This window comes from Aristolochia californica, unplaced genomic scaffold (genome assembly GCF_029961685.1).
Source record: "Aristolochia californica isolate CCGP_79_NKW_82.1479 unplaced genomic scaffold, dmAriCali1.0.hap1 SCAF_2, whole genome shotgun sequence".
NCBI lineage: Eukaryota > Viridiplantae > Streptophyta > Magnoliopsida > Piperales > Aristolochiaceae > Aristolochia > Aristolochia californica.
The window spans coordinates 2,913,406-2,940,718 of record NW_027181881.1 but is presented as its reverse complement, the minus strand read 5'-3'; the positions used below and the strand labels follow the sequence as shown (position 1 = coordinate 2,940,718).

The 27,313-nt window shown below is 38.1% G+C and overlaps 5 protein-coding genes across 7 annotated transcripts; 3 read left to right on the top strand and 2 right to left on the bottom strand.

The window, feature by feature from the left end:
- Positions 1-992: 992 nt before the first annotated feature.
- Positions 993-7,994, top strand: LOC137956873 (uncharacterized). Of its 2 annotated transcripts, none has more exons than XM_068804528.1 (11): positions 993-1,230; positions 2,603-2,768; positions 2,847-3,534; positions 3,626-3,710; positions 4,293-4,380; positions 4,602-4,789; positions 6,242-6,374; positions 6,878-7,014; positions 7,159-7,233; positions 7,472-7,588; positions 7,670-7,994. In XM_068804528.1, exons 2-11 carry the CDS (start codon positions 2,627-2,629, stop codon positions 7,736-7,738), a joined length of 1,722 nt encoding a protein of 573 aa, XP_068660629.1. In that variant the 5' UTR covers positions 993-1,230; positions 2,603-2,626; the 3' UTR covers positions 7,739-7,994. The 2 variants fall into 2 exon arrangements, with proteins under 2 accessions (XP_068660629.1, XP_068660628.1); XM_068804527.1 differs by having other exon boundaries at positions 993-1,270.
- A 1,459-nt stretch (positions 7,995-9,453) lies between these two features.
- LOC137956856 (uncharacterized) lies at positions 9,454-9,795 on the top strand. Its single transcript, XM_068804506.1, has one exon. The coding sequence runs from the start codon at positions 9,454-9,456 to the stop codon at positions 9,793-9,795; it is 342 nt and encodes a 113-aa protein (XP_068660607.1).
- A 5,075-nt stretch (positions 9,796-14,870) lies between these two features.
- LOC137956855 (uncharacterized) lies at positions 14,871-15,446 on the bottom strand. The gene has a single exon (XM_068804505.1). It carries the CDS (start codon positions 15,444-15,446, stop codon positions 14,871-14,873), a length of 576 nt encoding a protein of 191 aa, XP_068660606.1.
- Positions 15,447-17,596: 2,150 nt separating this feature from the next.
- On the top strand, positions 17,597-18,255 carry LOC137956848 (uncharacterized). The gene is made up of 2 exons (XM_068804493.1): positions 17,597-18,070; positions 18,163-18,255. Exons 1-2 carry the CDS (start codon positions 17,597-17,599, stop codon positions 18,253-18,255), a joined length of 567 nt encoding a protein of 188 aa, XP_068660594.1.
- Positions 18,256-19,404: 1,149 nt separating this feature from the next.
- Positions 19,405-26,777, bottom strand: LOC137955435 (uncharacterized). Of its 2 annotated transcripts, none has more exons than XM_068802371.1 (22): positions 26,171-26,777; positions 25,141-25,220; positions 24,971-25,057; positions 24,551-24,601; positions 24,328-24,445; positions 23,978-24,034; positions 23,816-23,880; positions 23,589-23,672; positions 22,643-22,693; positions 22,478-22,540; positions 22,328-22,374; positions 22,156-22,225; positions 21,973-22,035; positions 21,774-21,863; positions 21,645-21,683; positions 21,033-21,182; positions 20,772-20,849; positions 20,601-20,686; positions 20,179-20,227; positions 20,008-20,088; positions 19,826-19,919; positions 19,405-19,733 (listed from the first exon to the last, which is right to left on the bottom strand). In XM_068802371.1, exons 1-22 carry the CDS (start codon positions 26,286-26,288, stop codon positions 19,648-19,650), a joined length of 1,707 nt encoding a protein of 568 aa, XP_068658472.1. In that variant the 5' UTR covers positions 26,289-26,777; the 3' UTR covers positions 19,405-19,647. The 2 variants fall into 2 exon arrangements, with proteins under 2 accessions (XP_068658472.1, XP_068658473.1); XM_068802372.1 differs by lacking the exon at positions 26,171-26,777 and adding an exon at positions 25,975-25,987.
- Positions 26,778-27,313: the final 536 nt, after the last annotated feature.

The following is a 27,313-nucleotide window of genomic DNA, read 5'->3' as shown; positions in this document are numbered from 1 at the left end:
CTTGATACTTGTTAATAAATTATTAGACATACAATCAACAAAATGACAGTGGCTAGTTAATACACCCAAAAGACTGATTTATTAAGTGCGAAAAGCTACCGCTTACAAGAGTGGACGGAACCACTCTGATACCCACCCCGCCCATTCTTGACCGCCTCTTATGGGATTCGAATGCGGGATGTGGCGTGCCCAGCTCTGATACCATGACATCGGCTAGCCAATACACACAAAAAACCGATTTGTTAGGTACGAAAAGCTATCGCCTACAAGAGTAGACGGAACCACTTTGATACAAAAAACTTGTCTAGGGAAACTCTAAATAAATATTAAAAGGACCCACCTTTATAAGTCCATTTTATCTTCCTTGACACCAAACTTTGGGATTTATATCTTTTTGGCAATCAAAATTTTTCTAGGTTGAAAAATGAATTTTTTACTACTCTAATAGCAAATAATTGTAGAGGAATCCATTCTACAAAGGTTGTATTTAGACCACAAAAAGTAGAGAGAAAATAAAAGGAATAGAATAGAAAAAGAAAACTCCTTTTCTCTTGTTGGGAAGACTTGGAAAACAAGAAGAAAATGGAAGAAGAATATATTTTTTCTTGGATCAAGTGATATATATGATACGAAGGAAAGTAGAAGGGAATTGAACCCTAATCTACTTTATCTTTCGTCTCGAGCTTCCTTTACTTTATCAAAAGGTTTCTCACTTCTTTAACGTGGAATCTATGATTTACAGTAATTACGTAAACAAATAGTAACATGAAATAACAAATCAATAAATTAATTAAAAATTAAAAATTTTATATTATTTAATAAAAAAATTAACAAAAATATATTTATGTTGTCAAATTTTTTAAAAATTATTTAACAGTGACCAATAACTACATAAATACGTTTTTCTTAATTATTTTGTAGTTTTTTATTAATAAATTCCTTTTGATTAAATCTAACACAAATCTCCCTGAAAGTCGTCGCGTGGGATCGAATTGTCGAAAGCTTTTCCAGGCTCTATAGCCTGAAGTTTCGGACGCCGTTGGCGGAGTTTTGGGGTAATGATAAATGGGGGAAAACGTCAATGTAATCTGCCGTTAATACGTCTCTAGACTTACAGTAACACCGGAAGAGCTTCCATCGTTCCTTTTCCTCGATCAATGAGCCCAGATCACCTTCTTTGTTCTAGCTTGAGCAGTGACGCGGTCTCTCTCGGTTTCTAATGTTAGCTTGGTAAGAGAGGTCCGGAAGCATATTGGTGTTTTTCTTTTGGGTAAGCTTGAAAGTAATTAGAATCTAGCATGTCCTGCTCTTCCTTCTCTGTGCCGAAACCCTAGTTGATTGCAGCAAGTGAACATGCAATACGCGCATTGCCGTTGCTTTTGTCATTTGTGTTTTATTGTAATCCTTGTATTGTCTTCGTTGGTGCCTTCTTGTTGCTTAAATTTTTGTATAAATATGCTTTCACCATTAATGGTTTTACAGTTTTTACGTATGAGTTTTTTGTTTTTTTGAAGTTTCAGTCGGTATTGGGAAGCTCTCTCCCTTCGTTGCGTTCGTGATATCAATGTGACGCTATTTCCTCACTAGTCGCTATTCTCAAACTAATTATTTATTTAGGAGATTAATGTTTAAAGTGTTATTAATTTTGGGCGATGATGATTTTGCTCGGTATATTGAAACTTGTGTTTTTTACTACATTGGTCATAATTAGCTGCATCCTGGATCAAGTGGAGGTTAGACGGCGTCCATGTATCAATTGCCTGCTGTTTATTTTTTCTTGCGGGATAACTTGGAACCTGGCTCGGTCGGTCCGCAGTAGTGGTGAAGCTCATTTATGATATCAGCCGCGTATCATGACTGCTGCTAGTGGAGATGGGCTATACTCTAAAAAGTTCGCAATGGATTGAATAGTCAGTGACCAACGAACCCATCCATATGTTTTACAAGTTGTCTTGTGTAGTAATGAACATCGAACAGTTCTGGTAGTCTTGTTCTGCCTATTTATACATTTTAGCTTTTCTTTAGAAGTTTAAAAGACAGGTTCAGTATTGATGAACAGATGCAGAGAAGTTTCTCATGGCAGTTGTTAAATGTTTCTGTGGTAAGCTACTCGTGGAAGCTGCTAGGAGTATATGCTTTAATTTGGTATCCTAGCAGTTATATGCTAAATGAATAAAAAAATCAGTAGTTAAAGAGTAAAATCTTTTTCTTTGCAGCGTTCTGGATGCTGGAGCTTGAAGTTGTTTCGAATGCATGGGATCTGTTTGTCCGTTTTGTCTGAAGCTCTTTCATTTTGTTAGGTTCAAAGAATATCCTACTGAAAATGTACCCCTTTCCTGTGATAACTGACATCCATAAATCCTGCATTTCTGTCATTGATTTGTGAACATCAAGGCTTGCTCTCTCCTATAGTGGCTTCCTGTCGGAGGGTTTTTTGTTAGTTATATTTCTTGCGTGTGTGAATAAGGTGGTTGGAAACGTACTATTTCTGAAAAATCTCATATGATATTTCAGTTTTCATTTTATTCTTTTCTTTACATCTTTTAATCTGGTTGTTAGCTTCTTAAAGTATTCAGTTGCCGTTTGCCTGATCCATTTGCAGTTTATTGCTATTTTATGGGTAAACATGGAGGAACAAACTCTGAAAGTTAATGCAATTGAGGAGAACTGTCATCAGACTGGAACCATCAGTTTGCCTTTTTTCTCTGGATCGTTCCCCACTTCACCAGCAATATTTGTATACCTTCTGAAAGAATGTTATCTTCAGGGTACTTGTACTTTATACTCATGTGCTTGATTTCTTATTGTTAGTTTTGCTGCCACTTACCTATTTTCTGCATTCATAGGCACCCTTAAGGCTACTTATAAGTTTAAAGTTCTTCAGCAACAAGCTTCATGCGCCCTGAGTAATATGGTGGAACGAGGTCAAGCTGTTTTTGTAGTTCAATGCCTTAATTTGCTGCCCTTATTTGGACCTCCATATACTGAAGGCTTTAGCCACTTGTTAATGTCTTCACTACGACGTATTCAAACTACACAAAACATACTGTATGATTCTGAAAAAGAAAAAAAGTTAGCTACACAGTTGTTCCTTGATGTACTTGCTGGCACTGTTGCCCATGACGAGAGAATTCTTGTAAAGATAGTTGAAGTTTTTGATATAGGGTTGAAAGATATTGCCAATATCATGTATGGTATGGAGGTGGAAGAGGACGGCTTAGACATGGAGAAGGCAAAGGATTTTGTCAAACAATATATTTTTCGGCTCATAGAATCTCATTCTTACACAACAGCGGTGAGCCTCTTGGAGTTTTTCTCCATCCGCCACTCAGAGGAGTCCTTTCTCCATGCTATGGTAGAGGACCGCCAGTTTAAAGTAGCAGAGAAGTGGGCCATGTTCATGGGGAAGCCTATGATATCATTACTTGTACAAAAGTGTCTTGATATGAAATTTCAGAAACAGGCATATATGATTATTAAGAAAAATAATCTCAAACAGAAGTTTCCAGACGCATATCATTCATGCAAAGAAAGGTGAGTTGCATTATGTATGTTTTATTAGACTTTATTTGTGAAGGTTTGTTTCATATCATTTCATCCTAATAAGAACTTGATTGAGCTGTAGTTCACTGAAAACGCTAGCAGAAAAAGGTTGCTGGGATGTTGCAGAGATGAGGGCTAACAGTAATAGACAGCTTATTGAGTATCTTGTAAGAACAGGACTATCACTAGCAACTCTTTCCACATTTTTTAACTATCAGTCTTCTCTCTTGTCTCCAGTGCTCTTTATGTGTTGGTTATCTGAATGTCTCCTGCTACATGGAGGAATATACAACAGATCAGGATATAAGCGAAATGGCTTTCTTTTTATTTCCACCGTATACATAACACAGTACCGAACCTTGAACCTTCGCATGATTCTTGCATCATTATGTAGATAGTAGAGTTTAAGTGGTGGATGTTGTTTAACTTTTTTGCATATCTGATTCTTGTGATGCCTCCTGAAAAAAGGGATAAATGCATCTGCATTGTCTAAAATGATTTGTTGTATGTGAAGCACCTGCCATGTGTTTTGGCCTGTCATTCTATACCAAAAATTTGTGACAGAATGTCAAAGACATGCTCTCAGTCGAGTGCATATATATTTTCAAGTCAGGATGGAGCTCATCAACAACCTTTGCCTTTTGTGATTCCGCTGTTAAGGAGTTATTGTATCTGACAGGTTTCTGATTTCTGAGGTCTTCATGTTTCATTTTATTGACTAGTTTGTGCCTTTTGTCGTGGTGATGAAGGTATTTTTGGCCATGGAAGCTGGCTACACAGAGAAGGTTGATGAATTATGTGAACGATACTCCTTAAATGGTCTTGGAATACTCAAAGGTCTGCGGAGACATACTGCTTCCAGTACAAATGTTTCAAGCTCTAACTGTACCCTTAAACAGACTTCATTCCCATCTTTAATTGGAGAATTAGTTTGTGGTGCAATGTCATATACATTTTATCTGAGCTATTGTCTGTTTTTTGGTCTTTCAAGATCGGCCATTCTTTTTTTTTCCCCTCCTTATATGTCAGTTATGAGCTAATCACCATTTAATATACAGCTGCAGCTGAAGGGAGTCACCCTGAAGCTCAATATCTACATTGTGCTGAACTAGATATAGAAGATATCGTATGGGTTGACGAACTCAATGGGTTACTCAGTGCTATTTCCTATTTCGAGGGGTGCAAAGTTGTGGGTGTGGATTGTGAGTGGAAGCCTAACTTTGTTAAAGGTGTCAGGCCAAACAAGGTAATGATTTATACTGCTAGACAATTTAAATGAGAAGCTTGTAATGGATATGCTACCCTTAATGAGTGTAATTGGGTCAGCAAGCATGTTATGTGTGTGCACTCAGACTGAGAGAAACATACTTTCTCTTAGACAGAATTATACTGTTTTTAGCCAATGATCTCTGCCAGTTATGTTTCAACTGTTATTATGCAAAGTTTTTGATAAATACACGAAACCACTTCATTTTTTCGGTTTGCACACACACACACACAACCCTAACTATACAAAGCCCGTCATGGCCACCTTTTCGAAAAGGTATATATATAATTTTTAAAGAATTTTTAATACCCTTTCAGAAAGGTATATACATAAATTTTAAGAAAATTTTAATCATTGGGAGGACGTAGGGGTTGGCATTGGATCAGGTTAAATGGGGAGCCTGGTCTGACTTGACCCAAAATCCAGGGATGGGGTCTCTTCCTCATCCAGTGAGGGGAAAAATCTCACACTGGTTTTAGATGGTGTGGGAAAACCCAACCTTTGTGGTTTAATTTTATTTTTATTTTTTATGAAGGTTTATAAAAGATTGAATAGGCCATAGCTGAAACAAGGGTGGGTTGGGAATCCGGGGATGGAAATGGCTATCACAAGTTTTGACAGGGATAGGTTTTTGGCTCGGGTTGCCCTGAACCTGACCCAGACCCACCTCTAGGAGGAGGGGCATGTCCCTCCTCGTTAGCCTCAATGATGTTTTACCTTATGCTAAAGAATGGACTTTCTTTCTTATAGAATGTGGATTTGATACCTTTCTTTTTGTGAGCATGATGGGAAACAGATTATATTGAGAGGGTTTCCTGCAGGAGAACCATTTGTAACTGTGCAAATACCAAAACTTATTCTGGTAGGAACATGATTCCTGCAACAAGGTATATTTGGGAAGTCCCACATTCAGCAAGGAAATCAGCTATTACATTAGCAATTCTCTTCTGAGTATGGATCCAAGTAACATCCAATGTCTACAATTGCCTTCTGTCTCATGTAAAATTCCAAGGAGCATCCCAGAAGGGATTGCTTTTCAAAAGCTCCACTAATGACTATGCTTGAGCCCTCCTCTACCATGAGTGGGTTGATGAATTTATTGAAACAATCGGGATCCCTGAAGAAGGGCTCTTAACCTCACATTGGTGAATTCGTGATGATCAAAGAAGCAGAAGAAACAAGGCTGATGGTGCCCTAAGAATTCCTGATGACACCAATTCCACCCTTGGGCCTAGGAGTGCATGTGGAGCTGTCTATGAATTTGAGCTTAAGTCCATTTCCCAAGGGCACTTGGATATGGGCATGATACTTAGTGGAAACATATGTTATATTGATGATCTGATCATCATGCATAATAAGGATATATCTATTTCGTTTGAAGTACTAACCACTTTTTTAATAGTAACAAACATTGGTATGTCCATATTACAGGTTTCTATCATGCAGATTGCTTCAGAGAAGCGGGTCTTTATATTTGACTTGATCAAACTATATGCGGATGAGCCTGACATCCTGAACAACTGCCTTAAACGGGTGTTTGGTTCTTCAAGGATTCTGAAGCTTGGTATGCAAGTTATCCTCAAGCATCTGTTTGCAAGTTCAGATCCATGATAGAGATACTTGGATTTAGGATTTCTCCTTGAGCAGTCTAAACATTGGAAGGTTTAAGTTGGAGGACCACAGTCCTCAGATGGTGTCCATGGTCAGAAATACTAAAATTGCTTCCATGTCAAAGCTACCTTATTTATTGGGCCGAATATAGGTCTATTTGATGGGGAACCTATGACCGACTCTGGACCATGGCTCTTCTTTATATGTTTGAAGCAAATTTGGAGCTGTTTGTTTAAAAGACCTGTTTGGCTGCTTGAACATCTTTTAAGAGAACTTACCGTGTGTTGGAAATGTGAACCTTTCATGGATGAGCTGAGGACAGGAAGATTTAATTTGATTATGTCCTTTTTCCTCTTCTTTATGCTGGTCTATACAAAATTTCTGTTCTGACAATCATCACTTTTATGATCTACGGTATAAGTAAATAATGGTTTCTCTTTTTGCTCCAAAATGTAGGCTATAACTTACGGGGTGATCTTCAGCAGTTATCCCAGTCTTACAGTAGATTAGAGTGCTTTAAGTACTACGAGATGTTACTGGACATCCAGAAATTGTTCATAGACCAAAGAGGTGGTCTTTCTGGTCTTGCTAAGGTTGCTTCAAAGGGCTTCTGTACCCTCAACTGTCTATTTCTTCCTTTTTTGCTTTCTCTTTTCTAAGTAGCATTTTCTAGTAAATCTTCATTATGAAGCTGATTGGCAGATACTCATTGATTGAACTGTATTTCTGATTCCTAGAAAATATTGGGAGCTGGATTGAACAAGACCAGACGAAACAGCAATTGGGAGGAACGACCTTTGAGTCAGAACCAAGTATTTTACTGAAAACTTTACTATATGCTTGTTACACATCATTCTTATGAACACATGATAATTTTAACTTGACTTACTCCAGTCATAGGAGTTTGGCATTTAGTTATGTTTATCCTGATTGGCATTTAGATATGTATCTCACCGGGGTTGTTCATTATTTAAAATAGCTGGTGTTTGTTCTCATACCTCCAGAGTGTCTGGAGAGGATATGCCTCCTAACGTGAAAGATGATATGCAGATAGAGTATGCAGCCCTTGATGCCGCCGTTTTGGTTCATATATTTCAACAGGTTCGCAGCCAGCCTCAATCCACAGATGTGAAAACTGGGGCAAAAATTGAGTGGACATCACATATTGTAAGTAATTGGTTCAATCCTCCCAGTTGTTTTTTGCTATTTTTAATTCACTCATGCTAGTCAATTGTTTGTTTTATTCAGGTTTCTCATATGGGTAAGACAAAAGTGCCACAGCCTTCACCTCGAGCCTTCCCTTTGGTAGAGCAGTAAGTAAAGTCGCCAACATTTTGCCACCAATTCTGGTCCAGTGACAAGCTATTTTCTGTGACCTCCAAAAGAGACTTGTATGTGGCTTCCATTTCGTAACCATATCTACAGTACGAGGTAACAGTCTAGGAACCCCCCATGTGAATAGTTGCTTGTAAATATATGAAACGAAGTGCACGTTGAGCTCAAACGATCTACAGAGTAACTCATGTATTAGCTTATGCTTCTACTCTTCTATATCGAGATGTCCGATTTGTAATGCGAGGGCTACCTATCTATCAAACTTTTGGGGGTACTGGCGTCCTTGGTTTGCCATGAGCACGGCAGCCGCATGTGATTGCATATGAAGAGGGAGGGCCATCACTATGTACACGTGCAGGCGCGGGCCACGCATGCCTGAGAAGTGAAAATACAACACCTATGAGAAAGAAAAAAACCTCACATGTATTGTCCTGCTAAGCGGATAAAAGGTCCGCATCCATTGTGCATAAGATTTGGATCATCATAATGTGGGCCCATAACTGTATTTTATGATAGGACCAGCCAAAGCACCATATCTGCCTGGGTGCAGGACTGCTGAAGTCCTGTTCTCCGACCATCTCGTGTTCGTTGTTGCTCGGCTCTTTAAATCTTTCCTATCGAACAATGAACCCTAAATTCCATCAGAGAATCTGTTGTCGATTGGCGTATCAAGTTATCAACTCTTGAAAAGAGAAGAGTAATCTAATCAACAGAAATTCCATTAGTTTCCGTAAGCCATGCTCTACAGGAATCTCAAGTAGAGATGTTCTTCTTCAGATGACACAAGTCCGATGACTTCTAAACGGTGGATTCTCCGATCATCAACCGACCAGCACGGCGGCAACTAAATGCTGAAGCCAATCGGTTTTTTGTTCTTTTCCGAAGATAAGGGGAGTTTACCGGGCTCAAAACCATAAAAACTCGAATTCGGGTTTCTAGTTTTACCCCAATGGATCAGAGACGGTGTGGGAAAAAATCCATTGGGTCACGGGTCGGAATAGGTTTTCCCAAATTTCGATCGGGTTTAGGGTCGAATTTGATAATTTGTTTTTAAGGGATTTCGGATTGGGGTTTAGTTTTTGATAAACCTGACTCGTTATAGCAGTGCGCGTGCCGGAAATCCAGGCCCGCCTGCTTCAGTTTGGTGCAGGCTTCCAGCACATCGTTTCTCCCTCAAATCCGGACCCGTCTTTCCAGTTCAGAGTCCGAAAGTATTCCGCTTTTTTTACAATAATGCCCCTCTTACATGTCCAACTGTCGGACGCCAAAAGACGCTCTTTGACGTTCGACACTTTGAGCACCGCATGTCGCCTTTCGAGGTCCCACATAGATTACGCAGAGGTTAATCCCGTCCGTCAAATTTATGGTGGCTTCATCGTAATTTTCAAAAAGTCCGCCACGGCGAAGACGGTAGAAGAGAAAATCGAGGCGGTCCACAGCTTTTTCTCTCTCTATTTTAGAGAGAGAAGAGGACACAAATCGCAAACAAAAAAACGGGTTGGAAAGTGGAAAGTGCCTTCCATCCATTCAAAAATAGCGCATACTCCATCGCCTCGCCGTTCACTGTCGCCTTCTCTTCCCTCTAAAATTGAAAAAAAAAAAAAAAAACTGGGAGAACATGTAACCAAAGAAAAACAACCAAAATCTCCCTCCTATTGCCCCTCTTTCGTCCTCCTTGGCTCCTCTCGCTCCTGCCCATGGCCGATGTCCGCCGGTCGGCCTTCGGGGCCCAGACTGCGGATCGGAAGTTCGAGGTCGTTTCCGGAAAGACTTTCTCCACCAACCAGATCGTCATCGGCAGGAGCTTAGCCTCCAACCAAGCGCAAGTCTCCTCCACGCGTTCGCCGGACCCGGCGCCTCGCCGTGTCAAATCTAAGACGTCCTCCAAAGGTTGGGGCTTCAAAGATCCGGAGTTGAAGAGAAGGAAGCGAGTCGCGACTTATAAAGTTTACTCCATGGAAGGGAAGGTGAAGGCCTCGTTTCGGAAAGGGATTCGCTGGATTAAAGATAAGTGTTCTGATCTTGTTCATGGATGGTGAGAGAGAGGAGAGGTGAAATGTCTACCGTTCAGAGGTTTATTTATCTATCTTGTTGTCATTTCCTTCTCTCTCTCTATCTCTCTCTATTCTGAGGCTTTTTTGTCTTTTCTGTTGTTGTTCGTTCTCGAGGGCCTGAAAAAAACGGGTTTAAGATGAAGAAAGAGATGTATCTGTTCTTACTGAATATCTGGTTCTTCCATTAGGATAAGAATATAGAGGCTGATGGAATTGTCTGATCGATTTCAGACGAATGATAGGGCTTCATATTTTCCTCTGATTCACATGTGCCCTTCATTTCTCTTACTATTAAATGTACTATGCTTCAATCATTTAAAAAACTTTTTTACCTTGTAATTCAGGCTTACCACTTACCAGCAGCATTCAGGTTCTTTTTTTTCATTTTCATTGTGTTTTTCCTCCCATGTTCGGATCCAGAGTCTGAAATTTAGTTCTTTCATTATCCTTTGTCTCGTCTTTTGGTTTTTTCGAGGAAAGCAATCAATACGCTTGGCTATCAATCTCGAATAAACTGCAGTTAGGAATAAAGCGAATGAAATCGCTGTTTACTTGGATTAGCCATTCTCTGGTCAGAGTCTCAGAAATTCAAAAATTGGAGACAATTTTGATTGATAGATTATCGATATGGCGCAGTAATAATCTTTTTTGAAAGAACTCGTAATCATGTCCGTTCTGTAAACGTTTGCCAGCTTGAGAACTCAATGAATGTCCATGGCTGTCAGCTTTCCAATCAACTTTTTGCTTGCCCACAAAAGGAAAAGCGATGAAAATCTCTTCTTTTCTAAACCTTAACATGAAGACAGCATCGATTGTTTTGAAATTCTAAATCCTGGACATCGGTTGGCAGGTCACGGTTGGCTGACAAATATGATAAAGCGTGTATAATGATACAATTCCGTATGGATTTTAACTATAATTTTACACAATTGACGGCGTCTTTAAGGAGAAGAAAACTCATTTACTTTTACCCTAATTCTACTCCTCCAAAACAATTTTACTAGGAAAGATGTCACAAGGAAGCCTTGGAATGTTGGTAAAAGATCCTCAGTACAAAATTCTTTCCAGTTTCTTTGGTAATTGAAGCACTATTTAAGTTTTAGATGGGTAATTGAATCATCAATAGTGTCGAGTTCCAACCAAAAAGTAACCTAATAGGTTACTCTTTTAAAGTTTCAAATCCAAACTGAAATTTTATGCTTTAAATCAAACCTGAGTTACAATTTTGCAAGAAAATTTTGATTTGATCGATCAGGGTTACATAGGAGAAACTTAATTATACAACTATTGTTTTGCGCCTCTATTTATAGTCGTGGAAGAAGGTTTATAATGATTACAATGCCCTTATGGCTACAAACTTAAACATACATCATCTTCTTTAATCACACTCTCTGTACATTTTTATGAGAAAACCTTTTAATTACTTTATTTGCCACCTCCGGAGGTATCTTCCAACATGAATATATTTTTGAATATTATTATTTATTAAATTCAGAAATCTAGATTTAATGTGGTTCTAGAATTATTTTAAAATCTTAAAGTTATGGTAAATTCTAAAGTTTTATCTAAGTTTGATGATTTTATTATAATCTTTCCTTTTTTTTGAGAAAATGACTGTGCAATTGGGCTTTCAGGATACTTGGCCCAATAGAAGGAACATGATAAACTGGTGGGTTGGTCAATATCTAAACAAGCCTAGGGGTGGCTTCGAACAGAGCCGGCTCGGTTCGGCTCGGTATCGGCTCTGTTCGACTCGTCATTTATTGAGCTCGAGCACCGAAATCGGCTCATTTACCTTAACGAGCCGAGCTCGATTGAAGCTAGGTTCGGTTCGTCGGCTCGCGAACCGGCTCGAAATGAGTCGGATCGGTATGAATCGGTATGGATAGCGAGCGAGCGGAGGAGCGGGAGTGAGAGCGAGGGGGGGGAAAATTTTTTCCTCCCCCCTCGTCACCGTCGTCCCCTCCCATCGGTTGTTGTTGCCGCCTCTAACGCCGTCGTAGCTGTTCGCCGGCCGTCTTTGTGGTCGTCCGTTCGATTTCTTCCTCTCCTCACCGTCGCCTCTGTTTCCGTCGTCGCCGCTTCCGTCACCGCCGCTTCCGTCGCCGCCGACTCCAACGTGGCCATCATCCCCGACGATATGTCCTCCCCGGTGTCGTAACCCCCTTCCCTCCGCGTCGTCTCGGCGAAAAACTAGAACAAGGGAGAAATAATCTCCCCCTTCCTCGCGAGAAGATGATCTCACACTTGCAATTTCGCACGTGCGAGATCACAAAATAAAAAAAAAAAGTTTCCTCTGGAAAAAATTAAAAATAAATTTTATAGAAATAATTTTCTATAAACTATTAGTGTCTCATGTTTTTTTAAATATTTTTTTAATTGAATTTTTTTATTAAAAATCATATAATTTTCTAAGATTTTTCGTACCAATATGGGGTAGAAAACTGTATAGAAAATTTTTGAATAAGTATTTAACAGTTGATGCTGTAATACTTTTAGCATGAATCAATTTTCATTGCAATTTTGTGTTTGATATTTTATTTAATTAAAATTTTATCGATAAGTATAATAATATATTAGATTGATTATTAATTTTTATTTATTTCCCTAGAATAGACAATAAAAGGTCCATTTAACTTTCTTAAGAAAATTTTAAAATATTTCCTGTAATTTTCTAATAAGTCACTAATAGTAATAAGATTTTATTTAAAGGTTTTTTGGGAATATGTAACATAGGAAAAATATTTTTAGTTTTTCCTAGAATATAAATTTTTATCTAGGGGCACTAAGGAAGCCATAATAAATTATGGCCAGATTCAAAAATTACAAAACAAACTCGACAACAATTGGAGTAAAAAATATTAATATTGGTGCATTTTAATCCATTATTGAAATTCAATCCTGAACCTCCCCTATCATTATATTTTTTTAAAATGTATGCATAATTTTATATATAATTTATTCAAAGCCGCCCCTACGTGTGAGATCATAAACAAGGAAAAAAAAACTCTTTGTCCCTTCCTCATGGCTCTTAAATAAATTGAAAAGATATTTTAGTAGAAATAAGTTTCTAGAGACTATTAGTGGTTTTTTCAATAAATGTTGAAAAGACATTTTTAATAGAAATATAGGGACCATTAGTGCCTCATATTTTTTCAAAATATTTTTCTAATTATAAATTCTTTTTAAAAAATCATATAATTTTCCACGTAAGATTTTCTTGCCAAGATGGGTTAGAAAACCATATAGAAAAGTTTTGAATAAGTATTTGACAGTTGATGATATAATACTTTGAGCATGATGCAATTTTCATAGCAATTTTGTGTTTGACATTTTATGTGATTAAAAATTTATCGATAAGTATAATAATATATTAGATTAATTATTAATTTTTATTTATTTCCTTAGAAAAGGCAATAAGAGGTCCATTTAACTTTCCTAAGAAAAATTTAAAATATTTCTTGTAATTTTCTAGTAAGTTAGTAATAGTAATAAGATTTTATTTAAAGGATTTATAGTTTTTATTTGGGTGATTGTAAATTGATAGTGATATTTTATTTAATTTTGTTGTGTTTGATTATTGTATGAAGTTTATTTATACTGTTATGCAGTGTATGGAGTGTTTAGATTATTTTATGGAGTGTATAAACAATTTCATGAAGTGTTTATGGAATGTATAGACAATTTTATGGAGTGTTTATACAGGTATTATGTATATTAATTATGCCCAATTTTAAGTAGAGGTCATGCCGAATTTTATACAAGTATTATATATATAGATAATGCTCAATTTTAAGTAGTGGTTATGCCCAATCTTATACACATATTATATATATAAGTTATGCCCAATTTTATGTAGAGATCATGCCCAAATTTATGTAAAATGTATGCATAATTTTATATACATTTTATTCGATATATATTTTTTGAAAAATTTTAAATGTATGTTGAGGCTCGAGCTCGGCTCGAACTCGTTGGGCTCGAGCTCGATAATAATTTTAGGCTCGAGACGAGGCTCGGGTCAAAGCTCGGCTCGAAATATTTAAATCAAGCTCGACTCGAACATAAGCAGGTTCGGGTTCGGCTCGGCTCGATGCCACCCCTAATACAAGCCCCTTTAAAAGCTCAATATCCATGTTGGTTTTAGTCCATTTTAAAGAAACCTCAATCATAATAAGTTGAAATACAAAAATTGGTACTTATGGTACACTTTATTAAAATTATGTTTAATAAAATTCAGTAATAATACTAGCTTTCATATGTCTAAAATGAAGAAAAAAGACAATGTGATGTATCACAATTGATACAATACAAAAAGTCGAAACATGCGATACGGCTATCTACTGATTAAAAATGGATAGAGTGGTAAATAAAATAGTAGTTTAAAGCTTTAATTTTTAAAATTTTAAATTTATTAAAATTATTTATAAACTTAAAATATGAAATACTTAAATATTATTTAAAGATGATTGAATTGTGTTTAATAAAATATGACAACAAAGAGAGGTTATAATTAAAAAAAATTGGGTCCTTTCTATTTTGGATAGGTCCGGACTCGGGTCGAACCTAACCTGGGTTTTAAAAAATGATAGAACCAGACTAAATTCCTTCTTTTTTTTTTTTTTTTGAAGTCCACAAAGTATAAAAAAATATAAAAAACCCATCTTTTTATTTTCTAAGCAAATTATTCTCTTAAATTGAACAGGAAAATTAAAATTCTAATTGATCTTGAATATATCTCCCAATTACATCCTCTCAAATATTCAAAAGCCAAGACCTAACAAAAGGCTGCCAAAGAATCACAGATACAGATTAGACATAGACATAGTTATTTATTTCTGGAATTATCGTGTCGAACCAATTAACTGGGCTCCTCTCCGCTAGCTTCTCTCTATCAACAATGGCCGCTAGGTAAGCGATAATTATATGGGAAAACCAAAAGGAAAAGGAGGAAGAAGAAGAAGACGACGAGAAGGGAAGAGAATCACAGACAAGTGTAAATTAATCCATACTTGGACGTACACGGACGCCACCCATTCGTTCGTAAAAATTAGCTTTAATTAATTTGCAGTCGTTGCACTCATCTCCTCCTCCTTCGATTCATCGAGTCGGTTATTTATCGATTCCATCCTCTGGAGCCTGATTTGCTCGTAGAACTTGGCGATGAACTCCTCAGCGAGGTTGTCAATGGCTTCATCTCCTTCCCCATGAACCTCCTGCTCTTCATCCCCGCTGTTGTCAAGCTGCTTCAGGTCCTGGGCTGAGGCGTAACGGCTCATGGCATCGTTGTCGTCGGAGGAGCACCCGAGATGCAATGAGGTTTTAGGTGAAGGCGGAACCTGCAGGTCATGGAAAGCCTCGATCGTTGGGGGAACGGGGCTCTCGCCTCCGATCAACGGCAGCGGGGGCTGGTCTTCAAGGCCCAAGGGACGAACCGCGGCCATTAAGTTCTTCCAGAACCCCTTCCGACTGGCGACTTGGATCGGTAAGCCTCCGGCTTTCCGGTTGGACCTTCGGCGGAGCATGTAAAGCGCCACTCGCAGTATGTTCCTGGCGCCACTTTTTTTCGGGGAGCTCTTGAGGACTTTCTTGTCGTTGCCATCGACGGACTTCTCCTCCACTGGTAGATTCTCCATTTCAGGTGGAAAGGAAGGTAAATCCCGCTAGTGCAGAAGAAGCCAAAGAACGCTCTCAGAAACACAAATGGTTTCTGTGCGTGGCTATTTACCGCCCAAGGCCCTGCGTTAAAGCAGGACGTGAGCGAGGACTGTCGTTGAGAAACCATCTTCAGGCTCAGGAGATTATATAGCAGAGTACGGGCATGCATAGCGAGTCCATGACGTAACCGCCATCGAGCTCGGAATATTCTGCCTTTGAGACGTAATGACAACATTACCCAGGCCAAATACAGTTATGTTTTCCATTTATGGTCTGTCAGGATGTCATAGAGAAATTATAGGAGGTTATAAAGGTCATTTGATTTCTCAGAGGCGCCTCTTCCGTGTCGGCAATTTGTCTGACGAAGAAGAGCGAAGTTGGTGGAGAGTGTCCAAATATAGGTTTAGATGCGTCTGGTGTGGGTTGGCTGGGGCAGATGGTCGGAGAAAGCAAGAGTCGCGGCGGTTCTGGTGGGCGAAACCGTTTGCTCCGCGGATTTCGAGCGTGGAGGCGACTCTGGTCTGTGCCGAGAAACCGCTCCTCTTTGCCGGGTTGCCTTCCTCTGGGTGGGCCTGCCCGTCCACAATCCACGACGAGAAGAGCGAAGAACAAGGACGCACGTTAAGGGTAAATAAAAAATTAAAATATATACTTAAAAATAAAAAAATTCTTAAAATTTTAGATGATTTTATATTATTTATTTAATATACTAATTTTTATATATGAAATATAATTATTAAAATTTTATAATATAAATAAATGGTAAATATATATTAGCCAACCATCTTTTAAAATTACAAACTAACCTTCTTCTTCTGTAGTAGAATTTATTCTGGTTTCCAAAAGGCTTCCGACACAAGCTCCATGTATAGCGCCGCAAGCAAGAGCTTGCACAGCTTGATATCGTTAAGAGTCTCTGTCCTTGATTTCATTTTGATTGAAAATTTCTGAGTTTGCAACGAATTCCCTGCAAACTTTTAAAATAATCCGATAACGTGAGAGCAGATCATCTGGAAGAAAATGAGCTGCAGTTGCTCCTTTGCTTATCCGCTAAGTATTGCAAACCGTGGGAAAAGTAGGAAAACGTCTTCCACATTCTACTACCATGGAAGAAGAAGCGAGAGCGAGGGCGCAAGCTAAAGCCTTTCAGATGTGTTGCGTGAGTAGCAGAATCGGAAAATTCGGCCTTTTCCAACTTTGAAGTTTCATCTCCCTTTCTCCTCTTTCTCCGTGTCTCAGTTCTCCGTAACAATCAGAGCATGGGAGACGTGGGGCGCGACACCCTGATTTTTAATTTTTTGTTAAGAAAACGGTCTGGTCTGTCCAGTTGTCGCTCCACAGAATTTCTGTTCAATACTTTTGAACTTGTTTCTGTCTTCAATTCTTTTTGGTTTATTTAATACTCACATGTGCCGTTCATGGAGCCTCTGTACTGGTTTGAATGGATCCACCCGGCGTGGAGATAGGACCCATTTCGTGTTTGATGCTTTTTCTTGATGATTAGTCTTTTACAGCTAAATGGAAGATGATGAAACTAAACTACGACAGGGTTTCCGTAGAAAAAACGGAAGGACTGGACACGGTTTGAGGTCTCAGAATCAAGGATTTGTTTCGCGGAAACTTCACTGAATCCGAGCTTTGGATTCTTAGCTCTGATCGTGACTTTTTTAATGGTAACGCAAGAGTAAGATCCATTTTAATGGCCTAAAGCCAACAAAGTCTTCTTCCTTTTTTAGTATACAAAGGTGATAAACAGAAACATCCAACAAACATCTCATCTGAGCCAATCAGGGGATCGTTTTTTTATTTTAAATTCAGATCTGCTGGGCGCTTTTGTAAACCGTAAATGATTATCCGCGTACGAGAGTCTGCGCCGCTACGAGTCGCTTTTGTTTTTAGCTTTTCTCTCGCTCACCAAACCTAACCTGTCACTCTCTCTCTTCTGGAGACCGCGTGGGAAGGACCGAAGGAGTGTATATAAAGGCCATCGCCTTCTTCTCTTCATCATCAAATTCTCTCAGCGACGATCATCGACGTCGAGCAATCTTGTATACTGAAGCTACCACCACAGCTCGGTTCAGTCCAAACTCTACTGTTTTTAGAAGAAGGGTCTAGTTCGAGTATCAAAATGGGGAAGAGGAAATCAGCATTGGCTGATCGAGCGTGGAATCTGATCCGTCTAGCCTTGTTCTGGGCTCGTAAAGGCGGTATATTCAAGCGCAACTTCATGGTGGATCTCATCCCAAACTATGTCAAGAGCCTCCGCGCAGCCACCCATGAGTCTATTCGATATCAAGAGCGACAGTTCTCTTTCGATGAAACACCCATCTTCCATTTCAAATTGCACAAGACTGGGTCGACGAGACTCAAGTACTTCCCTCGCATTCCCTGCATAAACCCACCTGTGGACTTTAATGAAGACGAGGATTTTTACAACAGGGAAATCGGCTTCTTTAGGAATGAAGAGGACGAAGAAAGATATCCCGAGGAAGCTGATAGCGAGGAGATAAGCAACGAGGCGGCAGGCGGAGACGAAGGGATTGACAATAAGGCGGAGGAATTCATCGCGAAGTTCTACGAGCAGATGAAGCTGCAACGGCAGGTTTCTTATTTGCAGTACCATGAGATGATCTCTAGAGGAGCGAACTGAAGAACAGCTTCAGAAATTTGTTGCTATATTTATTCCTTTATTAGTATGTCAGGATTCTTTTTGGCTGCGGCTTTCCTGTAAATACTAAAAGCTTTCTTGAGGAAGCTTTTGATCGAGTATTGCTGTATTTCGAATAAGAGCTGAGGTTTTTTGCTGCCATTTTTGGGGGGTTAGTCAATAAACTTGAAATGAAATTGATGTTCATTATTTAATTCATTCTATTAGGCCATTAGTGGTGAATGATGCTAGCACTCGTTTGAAAACAGCATGTCATCTATTCAGGCTAAAATGGTGGAATTTGGTTTCAGCCGGATTTTTCAAATCTTTCGTTTGAAGCCTTGCGCGGGACGCGTTTTTGCCTCCCCTACCCGAAATCTTTTCCCTCATTTGTGCTTTGTTCTCCCTCTCTACGTTCCTCTCCCAAATTTTTTTCTCCCGATCTCTTCTCCCTCTCGGCTTCGACTCCCTTTTCCCACTCTCGTCTCCCTCTCTTGCTCTCTTCTCCCTTTCGGCTTCTTCTCCCTTCTAAGCCCTCCTTCCCCGAATTTTTTTCCTTTTATATTCTCCCTCTCGGTCTCCGTCACAGAACCACCATCGTCAAGCCTCCATCGCAAAACACAGGAGTAGGAGTACCACATCTGTCTCCATTGCCTGGTGACCTACTATCATCTCCCACCAACACTGTGAGGAAGATGACACTGTGATTTAATTTTTCCTAACATTAAACCAGTATTATAACTTCATTATATTTCTTTTTTATTACTATAATTAAAATAATATTTTTTAATATTAAAATATATCTTATGTTATTAAAAAATAATTTATTTATTTATCATAATCGCTTATATTATTTTTTGTTTTTTTTTATAACATATTCTAGTCACACGTAATTATTATAAACTATAATTATTAATTAATATAATACAATATTTTATTATTTAATATATTAATATATTAATAACAAATTACCCATTCTCTTGTTTATATCATATATTGGAATCTGTTTACCGTCCACTTAAACTCTAACACCCAGAAGTAAAAGAGTTGAAGTTGAATCATATCATTGCCTTGAATTTGAAATCTACCTTCAACTTCAACTTCAATGTTAACTACTCCCCTTTGTTCATTTTCCCATATCCTGAATCCAGACTACCCAATTTTTTCGCATTTCCATTCCAAAGCTCGACAATTCCAGCTGATGGATCTTGTCGTTCAGCAATCAGCAAGTCCAAGAAAAGCTCTGATTATGGAGCCATGTTGAACTTCATCCTTAGACACAAGCTAGCTAAAGCCAAATAGGCATACCGTAGTGAATTTACTGAAATGGAATTTTGCCACTTTAAATAGCCGGGGACAGCTCCAGTACAGAGGAACTTGCCCTGTCAAAATTTTAGTTTTCTTTAGACACGCATGTTAGCTGTCCCAGACCCACAGTAGCTACAACATCGATTGACAGCTTCACCAACTTCGTCTTGCGAGACAGACAAGAATTGCAACAATTGTTCATCAACTTTTTTAAAGTAATTATTCTATGCGAAAGAGCCTGAAGATGTGCTCACACTGTTTCTTTCCCTCAAATGTGCCTGCAACTGCCTCGTTGCAGCCAATATAAGCCCTACAATTGCACAGGAAAAACATTTTTGAGTGAAATTAATAAACTAAAGCCACTCATAATCAGATCAAATCTCAATAATTGATCAACAATACCTAAAAATGGAGCAGAAGGCTTCCCTGGTCTAGATTTGAACTCCGGATGAAACTGCACTCCCACATAGTATTGATGACCAGATAACTCTAGAATCTGCTTGTGAATCAAATAACAATCACTAAAAGTTTTACAATGCATAGAAGTGCAAATTTGAAATATGCAGTGTGGTCCTAGTGATTACCTCCATCCTGTTTCCAGTCTCATCCCTACCAACAAACTTTAGACCTGCCTCTTCGAATTTTTCTATCATTTCCGGATTCACCTGCAGCATAAGCTTATTAGCTTTTCGTTATATCGACAGATATAAATAATAAAAGAACTAGTTTTTGACAACGTTACAATCAGGGACTACCTCGTATCTATGACGATGCCGTTCATCCACATAGACTGGCCTTTGGTATCTGAAAAAGCATAGAAACTCGTCAGTAACATGAGAAGCAGATCAAGAAAACAAAGCAAACTTGTCCAGAATAATTGTTAGATTCTCCAGTCTCATCAATGGTATGACCTTCCAAATGGTGGGTCCAAGGGGTCCGGAAACAATTGAGAGAATAATCCCAAATTGGATTCCAAGAACTTTGAGTGAACCGGTAGTTGAAGCAGAGAACATGAGTAGTATAATTTACTTAAATAACTGTACATACTAAGTTGTTGTTCATCGCCAATGCTCCAACTATATACTACTAGTTATCAAAACTATGGATGCTCATTTGGTTAAACGAAATTGCTGCTTATACAGAAACTAACTGAATATAAACAAATAAAAGTAGTTACAGTTTTGATGTAATGCACTCAGGAGTCGAGAAGAATGTTCTTCGAGATCCAAGTCTCATGGTACCTCCCTTGTGTGTTTTGGAACCCTGCACAAGTCAATTAACAGTGGCGGCTTAGGATAGACTAACAGCATGCTTGATTCTGTGAAACTGTTAACATTGAAACTACTACCTCAGGCATGAAGATCACAACAGGATCAGGTGTTTCATTATCAAACTCGTTACTGTTTGCTTTCTCCAAACCCAAGACCTGGCATAAATTAAAAAATTAAACAAAGCAGAATACTGCACGCATTGAAGATTTTTTTGAAATATTACCTTAAAAGATAATGATCATAATATCAATAAAAAATAGTTATTCAAAAAATGTTCACAACAAATAATAACGATAATAGAGAAGCTTCAGAGGGAAAAATGAGAGAGAGCCGCATACAGATCTAGCAAACTCGATCACTGAGATCTGCATTCCGAGGCAAATGCCAAGGTATGGAACATGATTCTCCCGAGCATATTTTGCAGCCAATATCATTCCTTTAACTCCTCGATCGCCAAAACCACCAGGCACTAAAACACAAGCAGCACTCTGGAAATGTAAATCGTGTCAATAACAATTTCCCGAAAACTGAGGATCAAGTGCAACAAACTAGATAAAATATTATTAAGCCCCTCTAAGTTGACTCAATCAAGTCTGAATCAAGAAAGATGAATGAAATATGTAATCGATTGCTAGGTTCAGTCCAGTCAATTTTTTTTATATACTACTCTAGTCAAACCGGTTTCAGAACTATGTCTGTGACAGATTTAAAAGAATAATGTCAATCTAATGTGAGAACATCCCACTTATTGAATAACTAGTTTAAGATCTATAGGAAAGTTTATCAAATGATCAGAAGCTAAAGGATTAAAATTTACAAAATGAAATTTGTTCTTCTGGTGTTATAAATCATTAGGTACAGAAAATAAATAAAATAATAATTATCTTAGTGATAATAAAAACTGGAATGAGGAGCATTTCTGTTCTAAAGTCCATCAGAAATTTTTTTACCCGTAGGTTTTCCCATGCAGCCACATGTGCCTCCGGTGTCTGGATAACAAAATAAAAAAGGTATAAGACATGCAGTAATAAAGTCTTGCAGTAAACACTACTGAAGTGAATAAATCATTGATTAAGTACCACTGTTGCACTTTCATCCTCAAGGTCTGATGCAGCAATCCATTGTACTGACGGCTTCAAAGAGCATGCAATACAAGCATGCAGAAGTGCCTATAATGGACCACAGTAAACTTTAATTGTTCAACAAGGAACTGAGTTGCAATATTAAGTAATTCAATATTGCAAGAGCATATTCAGAGTAAAGATTGTGATGTTTCACCTTCACTACAGACAAATAAGAATCAGTTAGGCCAACATATTTTCCCACCATAGCGATTTTCACCTACAACACATGAGATAAACTTGAAAAATCTGTTACAAGGAATTAAAACTCTTGAAAAGGAATCTTCGTCAAAAAAAAAAAAAAAATCTTGAAGAGGAAGAACTATGGGTTTTAACATACAGAATTGGTGAGATTATCATAAGTCTCTGCTCGTTTTGTCCACTCTAGCAGATCAGGGGTTGCAGCAATGCTGAAACAGATCTTTGATGATTACTAGGACAACATGAAGTGAATTTTTTCTCCAAATAAAGAACAAAGCACAATAAATTATTTGAAATTACATATATCTTACTCAAGGCAGTTAAGTTGGTTCAGGATGGCAACATGAGCATTTTGGTTCTGAAAAGCATTCAGTCAAGCTTTAAGAAAAAATTAAAGCAAATTGACACAGAAATTCGAATTTTGTCAACATATATTGGGATCTGTATGCCCCAGAACTTACCCTAAGCAAGAGGGGAACGTGCCAAATGTTTGGAACATCATGGATATTTAGAATATTCCCAAGCTATCAAATGAGAATACCAAGGTGTAAGAACAGAATCAAATTAATAGAAATGAGTACAAGGTAAAAAAATATATAAATCAAACATCAGCATGAATCACTGACAGGGACATGACAGAACTGTGAAAGTTTCTCCTTTGTTCTCTCCTGTAAAGGCTGAAAATTAACCAAAAAACTCCAATGACAATGTGAAAATCAAGCAATTACTAGAATTAGGAACTGGAATAAAACAACAAAAGCTCAAGCAAAACCAAGTTAATAACAAATATTGGGATTTGATAACAATTTTTAATTAAATAAAATGCTAAAAATAGAAAAAAAAATTCAAAGTAACATTTAAAATAACTGAAATAAATTAATTGCTCATTGAGAAGTATCATAGACTGTAACAGGATTTTAGAGTTGTAGACGAATATCTATACTAAAAGGAATGAAAGAAAACTAAAAGAATGAGAAGAAAAAAAGGAAGGAAATTTTTTATATAAAATAAATTTAAAATTTAATTAAATCGATTACATGTCATACACTTGTAACTTCCAAGACATCACGAAGAGTAGTTGAAACTGCACTAATATAGTTATCATAACAGAACCAAGTAATGTCTAACAAATTGAACTAAATAACTATCAACTGGAAGCCACCTTATAAATGGTATATTAGGTCTGTTTGATATTGGAATCAGTGTATTCACAAATGGAAATGAGAAACAACAGATACTATCCCATGAAATATGAATGAATAAGAGTTTGACCTCAAAAGGAAGGAAATTTTAAAAAGCTCCAACAATTTGACTCATTTATCTGCTCTTTTCAAACAATCAGGGGAACAGGATACTTGTTCATGAGCACAATTAGAACAGAATAACTTCACCCCTTTCTACCTCTTAGTAGGGTTGTCTATTTTAAAACTGATAAAGAAATAAGCCAAGATTGTCTCCATATTAAGAGCAAAAACGTTTTCCCTTCTTAAGACATTTGTTTGCCTTTCCCCTGAAGCCTTTCACAACCAAGTTATTATCTGACAAATATACAATAGGGAGAAAAATAAAAACCTGAGCTGAGCGGCAAGCTAAGAGATGTGGTGTCAAGCCTAATGCCCTCAATTCCCGCACACTATGTTGTGTTGGCTTCGTTTTCTACACCAAATAAGGGACAAAAAAAGTCTTATTTTCCATTAAGAAATTAGACCAAGAGCACATGAGATTATATTTTTCAATCTTACATCCAAAGTACTTAAAATTAGAGACTTTGAAGTAAAGACAAAGCCAAGAAAGGTTACTTGCTCACCCACTACCCCCAACACGGGTATGAGGCTGACATGTATGAGGCAGAAGTTATCTTGTCCTGAGAAAAACAGAAGCAGAGAAAAGGAGAATAGTCACCAATAAGACAAAAAACACTTTAAGGAAAACTATGGGTTACCTTTTGTAGACAGCCTTACCAAGAGAAAACGACAATTGACGCAAAGCCTCTATGAAAGGCATAGATTCAATATCACCTGGCAAAGAAAGACAAGAACAAGAAGAATTAATAGAAACATGAACAAGAGCTAAAAAAGAGAACAGAGAACATGCAACTTGTATTCCTTGCGTATCTTGGGCTCTTGGGATCCAGGCATTACAAGTAAAAAAAGATTAAAACAATCTATACACAAAACATATTCAGATTTCAGTTATACACATGTCAAAATGTTGTTACCCTTAGGCCAATAAGTTTTTTATCAATCTGCAATAAGATGCCTGAGACGACAGTCAGTAAACCATTTGTTGTGTAAAGATAGCAACAGGTTACCTACAGTTCCGCCCAGTTCAATCACACAGACATCAGCAGGCCCATCTTTTCCATCAACAGGTATACTGGATACTGATTCAATCCAATTCTTAATGGCATCGGTTATATGTGGAACAACCTGCAAGAGACCTAAATGTGACTACTAAAAGGTTGTACTTGAAAATAACCAAACAGAAGAAAGAACAGTCCATCTGGTCTGCTTAAGGTGCATAATTATCATCACCTGAACAGTTTTTCCCAGATAGTCGCCCTTCCTTTCCTTCTCAAGGACAGACTAAAGCAGACAAAACAGAATATATTATCACAAGCTGAGTAACCATTAAAAAAACATTAAGGTCCACCTAGTACTAAAGACCTCGATAGCCCATTAAGTAAATGAAAAATAGAAACCCTGACCCAAAACAAGTTCAGATTAGTCTTTGAGAATGATGATGATGGTCATCCAATTTGTAGCCATTGACTGTACATGTTTAGACCATTTATTTTGCATGGGACAAACTGGACCATTAGGTTCCCCATGTGAAAAACCATTTATGTAAAATAGTGTGTGTGTGTGCGTGTGAATCTGACAATCATTCCAGATCCCCATGGCAGCACATGAACAAAAATTCTTCACCGATTTGGGCAAAAGAGTTTCACCTACCTGATAGATCTTTCCCGTAGTAATGTTGTTGTCTCTGGTGAGGGTCACATCCAAGAAACGCTCATAATTTCCAAGATCCAAATCAACCTTTTTGACAGTAAAAAACAACAAAGTAAGACTTGAGTGAGACATGCATAAACATGTAAATGTGAAAAGAAAGCAGAGTAAACCTCGCCACCATCGTCAAGGACAAAAACCTCCCCATGCTCGAAGGGAGACATGGTACCAGCATCAATATTCAAGTATGGGTCTGCACTAGTACAAAAGTTGGATAAGTTTCAGAAACAAACAAGAAAGTGGAATTTTGGTTCAATAAAAAGAGAAAAAAGAAAGTACAAAAACCGATATGATCTTCAGATCAAGAAAATGTGAACTTACACTAATTAAAGATTATAATTCGGTGGATGAATAGAAAAGAAACAAAGCAAAAAAGCTGAAATAGCGAACCAAAGAACCAGCATCTAGGTATTACAGGTCATACAGAACAGACATCGATTCAGAACAAATAGATGGAAATGTAAGAAAACAAGTGAATGTAAAACTACTTAATGGAAGGAAAAGTAGAGAGCCAAAACTGCAGAGTATGAGAACAGAAGAAATTAAAAGTCTCCCATTGGAACAAAATAATGCTTGAACAGACAAAACAAAGAACACACATTTTCTCAGAAATGGAGGAACTGCCAGAGAAGAAACTAACAAATAGGAACTGATCAAAGTCAAAAGCATACAAGCTGTGAAACATGAGAGCATGATCGCAGAGACAACATGACAGTGATATCACCATACAAACTAAACCGAAACTCAAATGACACAGGCGTGCAAAAACATTCCAAGTGTCTTCAGAAGACCTTGTACAAGCCAAAGCAAATAAAGGCAAAATAAATTGAGGCATAAACAGGCACGGCACATGAAACCAAGGAAACAACCTCTGAGTACTTCTAAAGTGGAAACTTCGAAAAAGCACTAATTTATTGGAAATAAAAGAACCACAACAGCATCATCACCTTGCACAAGACACTGCCAGCACCGCTGCTCTCCTTAATACAATTATACAACAGACTCACACTTGAATATCAGCAATTTAAAAAACACCTAGCAATACCGCATAGGAACACCATAAAGAGACAACCATCGGAGACAGATAACAAGCAAGAACCGAACGCAGCACACGAAAGTGGAGCAAATAAGAGAGAACAGAACCAATTTTGATAGAGGTAACTCGCAGGCCGCAAGCTTCTAGCACGACCCCGATGCTACTCGCCGTGACGCCTTTGCCTAGGCCGCTGACAACTCCTCCGGTCACCAAGACGTACTTCATTTCTCTCTCTCCCCGAAGTGCCTTCCAAACGTTTGTGGATATGTTTAAGCGGAAGAGAGAAGGACAACAACAGTGCGACCAAGAGTGTGAAGGTAGACAAGGTTTGTGATAATGGGTTGCTGGTCACGTTCAAGCATGCGGTTGCAGAGGAGAAACTCGATGGGGAACAGCCGGACAGGGCTCAAAAGAGTCGGCGGGCCCATAATTACGATGAAATGAAATTTTTGGCCACAGCCGTGTAAAAGAGTTGTCGAGGTTTTCTTGCAAGAGACGATAAAACTTCCATTTAATATGGCAAAGTTTTGGCAACGTCCAAGTTCAGAGTCAAACCAGAGTGAGACACCGTGTAGCGGGTACGGATGTTGTCCTCTATACTTTATTACTAACTCAGTGCCCAGCGGACGGATCTCCGGCGAAAGGAGCTGCTATCCTTCAAGTCCGTCTACCATACGGCTCCTTCTAAATTGATTTGGAACTCTCGGCAGAAAACATAACTTACCTGGATAAGATCAAGAGTTCAATCATACCCGATTTCTCCACCTGACTCTAAACTCTACCAAAATTTGCAAATGGTCAACAAGTTAAATCCAGTTAATTCAACGCGCCAAAAAAACCAAAGTTGGAGAGACCCTTTCTTTCCTTCCGCAAAAACAACAAAAGGGCACAGATGAATAAATAAATTGTTCGTTTTCAGTAACACCATTTTTTTTCTTCTGCAAATTTGCTCACCCAATAGCCCATGTAATCCCCAAATACATTTTTCTTATGTGGCTATCACTGATATATTGTAAGAACACTGTGTCGATATGCTCTTTCAACATATTTCAACCCCTGTTATGGTTTTTCTTGTTGTTAGCTATGGAAGAGAGAAGATGCAAACCCTCCTTCCTCATTTATATTGGAGGAAATATTTGTACATTGAATTGGGTTCAATTAAGTTCCATTTCTTCTTGAGTTAATATAATAATATTAACTTTCATTGAGGTTGACTTGTAATTTTGTATGAACTTCAAGTGCAAAGGGCC